The sequence below is a fragment of the Caenorhabditis briggsae genome (assembly GCF_000004555.2).
Source record: "Caenorhabditis briggsae complete genome, chrIV, whole genome shotgun sequence".
NCBI classification, from domain to species: Eukaryota; Metazoa; Nematoda; class Chromadorea; order Rhabditida; family Rhabditidae; genus Caenorhabditis; species Caenorhabditis briggsae.
Genome location: NC_013487.2, coordinates 14,145,412 through 14,155,294, shown reverse-complemented (window position 1 = coordinate 14,155,294; position 9,883 = coordinate 14,145,412). Strand labels below are relative to the sequence as shown.

Sequence of the window (9,883 nt, the reverse complement as noted above, 5' to 3'; positions counted from 1 at the left end):
ATGATTTTTCTTCTAATTTTCGCTTTGTTTTTGATCTATTCATTTGATTTATTCTATTGGAAAAGAAGGAATTTGCCGCCAGGTAAGGCTTTGAGAATGAAAATGACTGAATACAGCCAACTTTGAGCCGGTATATCTCAACTTTTGTGGTAGATACCGAAAAGTGGTAAACTAGTAAAATATATACCATAATATCAGCAATATTCTATCAGTTGACCACTGTTCGATATTTCTTACAGTAATCAGAGATATATGGGTTCAAAGTCTACTGCTTGGATGGCCCCCTGTTAGAGTATTTAAGGTAATTTTCTTTTTTTAAGGTCCACTTCCCCTCCCAATAATTGGAAATTTGTATCTGATGACAGACGACGTCAAACCGGGCTATAAAATGTATCAGAAGTTGAAGTGAGTTTTTCGAAAATTTATAAACTTGAACTCGAAAATCTGAAAGCTGACACTTTTGTTGATTTAAGAGACTACATATATTTTGAGCCCAATTATCACAGTTCCCGTAAGAGATATCAAAAATCCGTAAACTACAAAAATGTTGGGGATATTATGACAAATATTTTATCTGTTGGCCAATTTTGATTGCTCTTACAGTAACCGAGATATTTGAGCTAAATGTGCAAATAGTGTTCTATTTGAGAGTAAATCTTGCAATTAGTATGTCAAAAACATTGAAGACAGAGAGTTTCAAAATTTCGAAATTTTTTGAAACAGCAATTTTTATTAGGTTGGAAAGAAAGTTTCTTTCTGTTTTGGCAACATTTTTGATTAGATTTATCTTAAAGCGGAGGAGGCAAGATCAATGAAAGTAACGTCCATGAGCATCGATAGTTGTCTGGCAACGCTCTGGTAATTTCTTGATTCCATCGGCCCAGAACGAGGACGGCTGCGGTTGAAAAAGTGAAGCAATTCCTTTTTTGTGTCATCTTTTTGATTGAAGTTTTTTCAGTCAAGATGACGTTCAAAAGCCCCAAACGACTATTTATCCAAAAGGACGAATTCCGGAAAATACGGTGAAAGCAAAAAAGTAGTCCAGACAAACGACATGAAATTTTGGCTGATCCCTCTAGTAACGGGGGATCTCTCACTGTCGTCCTGAAGGGAAACTTTGGTTTTTTCACCTTGTTTCGATTCGAATGCTGAATTCAGTCTCTATAATTAGGAACAATACAAAGTGGCAATGATAATGGTACATTCATTTAAAAGTTCCCAGTCTCCATTCCATTGGAAGACCACGAAATACATAGCATCCCCTTTTTTACGGGAAATTTAGGTTTCGGGACGCCCAGAGCTAGCCCTTCTTTGTTAATCGACTGACCCTTCCGCATATTGTTAGAGTAACTTACCCACATTTTATCTACAGTAATTAGATCCCCCGCCCAACTGAACGTGGGAAGAAATGATAGGTGAAACATACCCATGTCTACATGGCGAAACATATTGTAGTCCGGAAAAACACGGGGGGGTACAAATCAACCAGTTTTTGACTTTGCCAAGAGACTTCGATCCGTTCACAAAACTTGGTTGACAAGAGGACAATGCCTGTGACATTTCACAAATGGTTTTAAATGGATCCACCTCCCCGGTTTTTAGCAATTGATGAAGATCCGACTCACTAGGCAGTTGCCATCTTTCAAACTGAACTCTCCCTGGGCGGAATTTTTCGAACCGAACACAAATTGTAGGCGATGACGGACATGTTCCTTATATACATCCACAATTTTTTTTGCGATTACTAGGTGTTTGAAGACCAAATAAAAATCATACTTGTGAAATTTCGGCCCGGCGGCCCGGCAGAAAAAAAACAAAATTTTTGAAAAATGAATTTAAACAGCCGCCATTTTTGTCAAAGCGATAAACAACGCGAATGCGGAATTTCGGAGCATCGTATTTAAAACATGACTACCGGCCTTATATACAGTTGCAACAAAAGTGCTGTCAATCGTGCCTAGTGAGTCGGTTTGTGAGACAACCTTCTCGACAGCTGCATTTCTTTTGGACAAACGTCGAACACGTTTACGCACTGAAACCGTTGAAAAGATCGTTGTCGGTAGTCAAATCGCTTCGAAAAATCCCGATTGGGTTGATGATTTGAAAACTAATTGAATTTTCAACCTTACTTTACTTGTTATGTTTTCTTTTTGTTATATTTGAAAATTGTTATGATATCATGCTGTTTTTGTTTTTGAAAATGAATTTATTGATTTTTAGAATGTATTGAAAAATAACTCGAAGAAAAAAAACACTGAATACCTTTTTTCGAAACAATGATTCAACTTTTCGCTCAAGATTTTGAAGTTCGCGGTAAACTTCCGGGCCGACCGGGCCGACCGGGCCTCCGGGCCGGGCAGGGCCGGTGAAATTCGTGTTTCGGCCCGGCCCGGCCCGGCCCTTCACAAGTATGATAAAAATAGAAATATAATCGTGTTGCGCATGTTCAGTCGGATAAGGACCAAAAGAATCGTCATTTCATCAAAAATGAGTGAGATGAAAATTAACCAATCTACAATCTAATAGAAATTGAACACCGCTTTCTAACAAAAAAAAGTTGGGCCCGGTACATCTCTTTTAGAACTAGAAATCGAGCCTCAAAAACAACCCTGCGAAAAAGAAAGAAACTTTCTTTCCAATCTAATATCTGTCAGAAAACTTTCCATCGAAAATATGTCTGAAAATTGCTATTTTTAAGAAAAATGTGTACCTATGAGTGCCTTAAAAAGTACTTCCTCGCAGGGGTGGCCGAGGACGGGAGAAAAACCTTCACGTTTTGCAAATTTTCCGCGCTTGTTGTGTCATTCGAGATTAAAGGCGCACGCAATTTCGCCGAAGGGTCTCGACACGAAACTGGCGGGAATTTGAAGTTTGATTTATTTTTCAACTACGCGCCACCGGGTAGTCATTCTTCGCAGCGGCCGACACTTCCCGGGTTCCGCCGTCCACTATACTTTGTGTGTGCCGAGGCTCCGCCCACTTTTTTCGCGAAATGCGTGTGTTTTGCAATTCGTTTCCCACGAAAGCCGATTGCTCGCCCAGCCCTGCTTCCTCGTCAGTTTTCCACTGAAATTACAAAAAAGTTGTCTATTACAAAATTAAAGCTCTATTTTTGTTTAGTGTACCCTGAAATTTTCAGACTAATTGGAAAAATTCTGGACCACCTTTTCCAAGACTTCAAAACGACCTATTTCCTCCAAACTCAAAGTTTTAACACAAAAAAAAACGTAATAGTTCCTAAATTTCAGAACCAAAAATTTGAAATTTTTTGAAACAGTAATTTTTGAATCCTATTCCAGAGACCAATATGGACCGGTGTTCACATTTTGGTTGGCCAATCTTCCAATGATTACTGTAACTGATTGGAAATTGATAAAACAACATTTTATAAAAGATGGAGCAAACTTCGTGGGACGTCCCGAGTTCCCAATTAATATTGAGATAAGGAGTGAGTTTTTGGAATTTCATAAAATTACTGTTTCAAATTGCAAATGCTACTTTATAATGTACATGATGGGTATTGCGAACATGAAAATTGAAATTGTAAAATACAGTAATCCTTACTCCAGACGGTTTGATATGCATTGTGCCTATTATAAGAAATTTCGCTGTTCTTAAGTGTAGAAAACTCGCCCAATGGTTTCATCAACTGAAATAACCAAACCAAAATTTCAAATCAAAAATTTGAAACCGTAAACTACAGTAATCCTTATTGCAGAAGGCCCATACGGTATCGTGGAATCTCATGGAGACCGATGGGTTCAACAGAGAAGATTTGCGTTGCACATTTTGAGAGATTTCGGATTGGGCAAGAATTTGATGGAGGAAAAGGTGAGAACTTTTTAATGATTACTGTAGGTTCCTGGCTTAATTGGATTACTGTAGTTTTGAAGAGTTGCTGTAGGATTTCTTAAAAGATTACTGCGGACTCCGATTATTGAAGCAGATTACTGTGGATTTGGATTAATGTAGGAGCTTCAAAGGGTACTAATATCAGTTGATTGAAATTATCCGTTTTTCATCAATCGACAGTAATCTGCTCCAAAAGTGTAATCTACAGTTGCATTCGGAGATCCTACAGTAATCCTTAATTTTTATTTGTACCTACATTATTTTTGAAGATATAACAATATGAAAATTTTTCTAATTTTTGAAACAGTGAAAAAAAATTGCAAAACCCATTTTCAGGTGCTCAGTGAAGTTTCAGCAATGATAGAAAGTATTCGAAAAATTAAAGACGACGTGGATATGCAAAATGTGTTTGATGCAGCTGTCGGATCTGTTATCAATAATTTATTGTTTGGCTATCGATATGATGAGGTTTGTGGGGGACTAGATGCTTAGGAGCCTGGAACTTGGGATCTTGAAGATTTCAAAAATCAATTTTTTCAGACAAATATGTCCGAATTCCTTGAACTGAAAAATCTAATGTCCAAACATTTCAAAATAACCGCCGAGCCAATCGGAGCACTCCTTATCATGTATCCGTGGATTGGAGATTTGCCATTTTTGGGAAAATATAAGAGAAGTGAGCGACAATTTACTGGGATAGTGAAATCCTCAAACTCAGAGAACGTTCGGAATGTTTTTTGAAACAAAAATAAATCACTGTTTCAAATTTGATTGCTTTCCTAGAGAAATACACAGCCTGAATGACAACATTTTTGGTACAGAAAAATGCAGATTTTTTGAAACAGTAATTTTTGGTTTCGAAATCTGGAATCTGGAATCTGGAATTTGGAATCTGGAATTTGGAATCTGGAATCTGGAATCTGGAATCTGGAATCTGGAATCTGGAATCTGGAATCTGGAATCTGGAATCTGGAATCTGGAATCTGGAATCTGGAATCTGGAATCTGGAATCTGGAATCTGGAATCTGGAATCTGGAATCTGGAATCTGGAATCTGGAATCTGGAATCTGGAATCTGGAATCTGGAATTTGGAATCTGGAATCTGGAATCTGGAATCTGGAATCTGGAATCTGGAATCTGGAATCTGGAATCTGGAATCCAAAAAATATCATGTTCAGTCGTCACGGATAGTTGGTCGGGTCTTCTGAAAATGTTCCGAAAACAAGCCGAGGAGAAATTGGCAGTGATTGATTATGATTCTGATGACTATTCGGATTATGTGGAAGCATTTTTGAAGGAGAGAAAGAAACATGAAAATGAGGAAGGGTTCGGAGGATTTGAGTGAGTTTTTTAAAAGCGATAACGTTCAGATAACGAGATAATTGACATTGTTTAATAACTCAAATTAGTTTGATTATTCGCAAATCAAATTTAGATTGGGAACACTGAGAATGTATAACTGGAAAAACATTGATTTTTTGAAACAGTAAAAATGACTACGGTACTCACAACAGAGCAAATATAGCTGTAACAAAGAATGATGGAAACCATTGAGAATTTGGAAAATGCACTAACTAGGGAGGCCCCAACTCGGGTGTGGCAAGGTGACCTATATCATCTGAAAGCTGACATTTTCCTGATTCCAAATCTGTTTTCAAAAAGTGCATTGTCGCGGTAGTTTTCGAGGAAATTGTGTCAAAAGTTTCGGATAATGATGTGGATTTTTAATCTCATTTTCCTTCCTCACGTATATAAGTTTTGAAGTGTTGAAAGAATGCGGAAGCGAATGCGGAATTGTTCGGTTTTTGCGGTGACTGTATCTGAATTGTAGAAATGGACATAGGTTAACGAATCTCGTGAAACAATTTTTTTCACTGATTCTCTTTGTTTGGAACTAATTCTAGCACATTACATTTTTTTTCGAAAATTGAAAAAAAAATGACAAGGGGGTACCCCATGGCGATTTTTTCAAAATTAATTTTTTTTCGAAAAAAATAGGGAATCATATCAGATTGTAGACGATTAGATAGTAGACGAAATACTATAAACATTGAAAACTCTCCAAATAAAGTCAATGATTCCTTCAGAAACTCACTCCGAAAATAAGAAATTAGTACTGTAATCACTTTCATAACTCATAACTTTTTTCACAGGGCCGGGGTCGAAAAACTGACTTCTGTTTTGTGATCAGCGTGCCCAAAAGGACCAATGACAATAGTTTGAGCAAAATCAAAAATATGCGGTTTGTCTAGAATCTTCAATGGATCACAATCCTTTGCAAATTGTGGAAAAATAGATGAAAACAACAAGTTTTGAAAATAAAAGGTAAAACAGTTAAAATCAAAATTAAAAGCAATTTCAAGTACATGGAACTATATAGGATCCCCTAGAAGTCAGATACAATCACCGGAAGAAACAAAGAAAAAAAATCAAAAAAAGTTTAGCAGCTCGAGGGAGTCGAACCAGAGAGTCATCACTTGATATTCCTCGTCACTAACCATTCGACCACGCTTCCACATTCTTTCAACACTTCAAAACTTATATACGTGAGGAAGGAAAATGAGATTAAAAATCCACGTCATTATCCGAAACTATTGATCCAATTTTCTCAAAAACTACCGCGACAATGCACTTTTTGAAAACAGATTTGGAATCAGGAAAATGTCAGCTTTCAGATGATATAGGTCACCTTGCCACACCCGAGTTGGGGCCTTCCCTAAAGAAAATGTTTTCATACTTCTCTGTATCTAGATCTAGAATTTCAAAAAAAAACTTTATAAATTGGTTGCCCAACTACGATCAATTAGAAAGTATTACCAACAACTAAATTTTTCAATTGAAACAGTAACTTTTTGAATTAGTTATTTAACTTTTTTTGCCAATTTCTGCAGATTGGAACAATTGGATAGTGTATGCTTTGATTTATGGGTTGCCGGAATGGAAACCACTTCGAATACGCTCTACTGGTCACTTCTTTATGTCCTTCTGAATCCTGAAGTTTGTCAAAAAGTGTATGAAGAATTGGATATGAAAATTGGAAATGATCGAATTATAACAACTAGCGACCGGCCAAATCTCAACTATGTTATGGCTACGATCAATGTGAGTTCCTTTTATTAAACTACAGTATACCCATTCGCAACTTTTCCCAATTACAAAAATTGCAGCTGAATTTGAGCTAAAATATTATCAAAATCCAACTTTGAGACATGTTATATAGATGTTTTATGAAACAGTAAAATGATTTTTTCAAATACTCATAACGAGGATTACAGATAGAGCTACTGTGAATTCAACTTGGAATTCGAGTTTTCAAAAAGTAGTGCATTTTTTCAATGCTCCATGTAGTTCTTTTTGCATCATATTTTTCAAATTTGGAAACCACTGATTTGATAATCCTGTTTTAAGAAACATCTTCAAAGGTAATTATGTACACATGTAAGAAACACGATTTTCAGGCCCTTCTCAAATGTCTAAGACCAAAAAGTTACGGTTTCCAGGAATCCCAACGTCTTGCAAACCTGCTCCCAATGAATATCTCTCGTACCACTGCATGTGACATGGAAATCGGTGGCTACCGTATTCCCAAAGATACAGTAATCACTCCACAAATTTGTACAGTACTCTATGATCCGGAGGTGCCCTAACTTCTCTAGGCTACAGTAATCAAAGTGATTTAGGTCTTCCCAGAACCCTATGAATTCCGTCCATCTCGATTTTTGGATTCTTTGGGAAATTTGAAAAAAGTCGAAGAACTCGTGCCATTTTCAATTGGAAAACGACAATGCCTGGGTGAAGGATTGGCTCGAATGGAATTATTTCTATTTTTTGCCAATTTATTCAACAAATTTGATATTAAATTGCATGCGGATAATTTGAATCCAAGCATTGAGAAAGAGTGTGGTGTGACGATGAAGGCCAAGAATTTCAGAGTTGTTATGAAGGAGAGATATTAATTTTTTTTTTCCTTAATTTTTACTGTTTTGGGTTTATTTGGTCTTGAAAACTTTTTTGTGAATGAAATCTTTTTTTGTGAATGAAAATTTTTGCGAAAAAAATCAATGATATAAATTGAAGAGTTTTTTTCGTTTAAAGAAAATATTGCAAAAAATCACTGTTTCAAAATCTGTTAAACCCTTTTTTTGGATTAGACAAAAATGTTGAACCATCGCATTAAAAAAGGTCAGGAGGAATGTAAACGCCCTCCCCTCCTCTCTCCCTCGTCCTCCCATGTGGTCTAGTGGTTAGGATTCGTGGTTTTCACCCACGCGGCCCGGGTTCGATTCCCGGCATGGGAAGTTTCTTTTTTAGACTTTTAGCTAATTGTGAGATGCTTTTGGCTTTAAATTTGGCATTGAAAAATGGTATTCAGTTTTTTGCATAGTAGCAAGAGTTATCAGCTGGAAAAGCTAGAAAAATAAATCCCGTTCGAAGCAGTAATTTTGAGTTAAGTTTTTCATGGAATCTAATTAGTAAATATTTGTTGAAACAATTATGTTTTCGCGGGAATCATTAGAAAACAAACTCGAGATTCTTCTAAAATATTTCCGGACGACCTGTTGTTGTGATTCTGTTTGAGCTTAATTATCTCGGTTCCTGTAAGTACTATCAAAAATCTGTCAGTTGATAAAATTTTTGTGATAATATTCCGAATATTTTTATAGTTTACAGATTTTTGATATTTTTTACAAGAATCATTACTAATAACAAGCACCAAATTCTGTATGTGAGGATGTATGTCGCGTAACTTTTGACCTACTCAACGTTGACCAATTTAGCTCGGACTTGGACAGATAGATCAGAAGTGCGTCTTAGTTTTTGCTCGGCGTTTTCCTTTTTCGAAATTTTGCTTCTCACGTCTTCTGGAGACGTTCTTCTATTTCTACAGTGCAACTATTGAAAAAATTATATTCACGTCGTTTCCGTATAGCCTGCCAGTTTTTTAAACTTATCCGCGTTATCTTTGAAAAAGAAGGAGTGTTTGGCAAAATAGATTTTCAGTATGGGTTTTGAAGTTTGAAGGGAGAAAAAATTCTGAAACAGCGATAAAAATGAGAATGATCCCTCCGGGAAAAATACGAGAGCGCTTAATGAATTACTTTAATTTTCAGGATTTTAACTTGAATATTCTCATCTTCATAAAATGCGATTTTTTAATTCGGTACTGTAGTTTTCTGCAATGTCTAGACCGTCTGCACTTCAAATTTTGAAAATATGAGTTTTGAATTTTTCGACAACGTTTTAGACCAATCTCATCAAGTTTTAGTTCATTTTTTCTCATTTTTAACAATTTTTTGAAATAGTTTTTTTTTCGAATTTCGTATGTTTTTGTAATTAATTAACTAACTTTGAAGCAATTAGAAACAATTAAAAACAATGAATAAATCGAAAACACAAAAAAATCAATTTAAAATTGCAATATTCCGACTTCAATTTTTTTAATTTTTTTCATTATTTCCAAAATTCCCAAATATAATGAAAACGGTTATTGCTGAAATTCAATTTTTCGAAAACTTTTGCTGTTTCAACAAATGTCCATTCAAAACATGTTTCAGAGAAAATGTGTAAAAATTGTTTAATTTTTCGATATACTGTCGTTGTTCACTAACAAACAAGCTCCGCCCCTTTTTGTGATAGCGCGGCAATATTAGGGGAAAAAAAAGAACGGGGCATGGTCTACAGTAACCACCTTTGTTGTTTACAAGTACATCCAAGCAATTTTTGAGCAGAGTGTATTTTTTTTTGGGTGCTTGACACGGATTAAAAAAAACTCTATTTCAAAACTAATTGATAATTTTTTAAAAGATAATCTTGACAATCTCACTTTATCCTGACTTTCTATGCCATTTTTTTGAAATTAAAGAAAATATAGAATCAAAATTTGAAAAGAGAGAGAGAGAGAGAGAGAGAGAGAGAGAGAGAGAGAAAGAGAGAGAGAGAGAGAGAGTTTGACCAATTTCCATTTAGAAAATGCAACATTTCCTGCTTAAAATTGTTTAAATTTTTCAGACAAAAATTAGGCGGTTTGAAC

At 35.7% G+C, this 9,883-nt stretch overlaps 1 protein-coding gene and 1 non-coding gene across 2 annotated transcripts; both read left to right on the top strand.

Annotated features, from left to right (window-relative positions):
• On the top strand, positions 1 to 7,808 carry CBG03525 (the record flags this gene model as incomplete). Its single annotated transcript, XM_002634617.2, has 10 exons — positions 1 to 82; positions 321 to 405; positions 3,300 to 3,448; positions 3,719 to 3,831; positions 4,189 to 4,320; positions 4,393 to 4,528; positions 5,031 to 5,193; positions 6,744 to 6,954; positions 7,353 to 7,490; positions 7,533 to 7,808. The coding sequence occupies 10 exons, from the start codon at positions 1 to 3 to the stop codon at positions 7,806 to 7,808; spliced, it is 1,485 nt and encodes a 494-aa protein (XP_002634663.2).
• A 270-nt stretch (positions 7,809 to 8,078) lies between these two features.
• CBG28676 lies at positions 8,079 to 8,150 on the top strand. Its single transcript has one exon. It is a non-coding gene (tRNA).
• Positions 8,151 to 9,883: the final 1,733 nt, after the last annotated feature.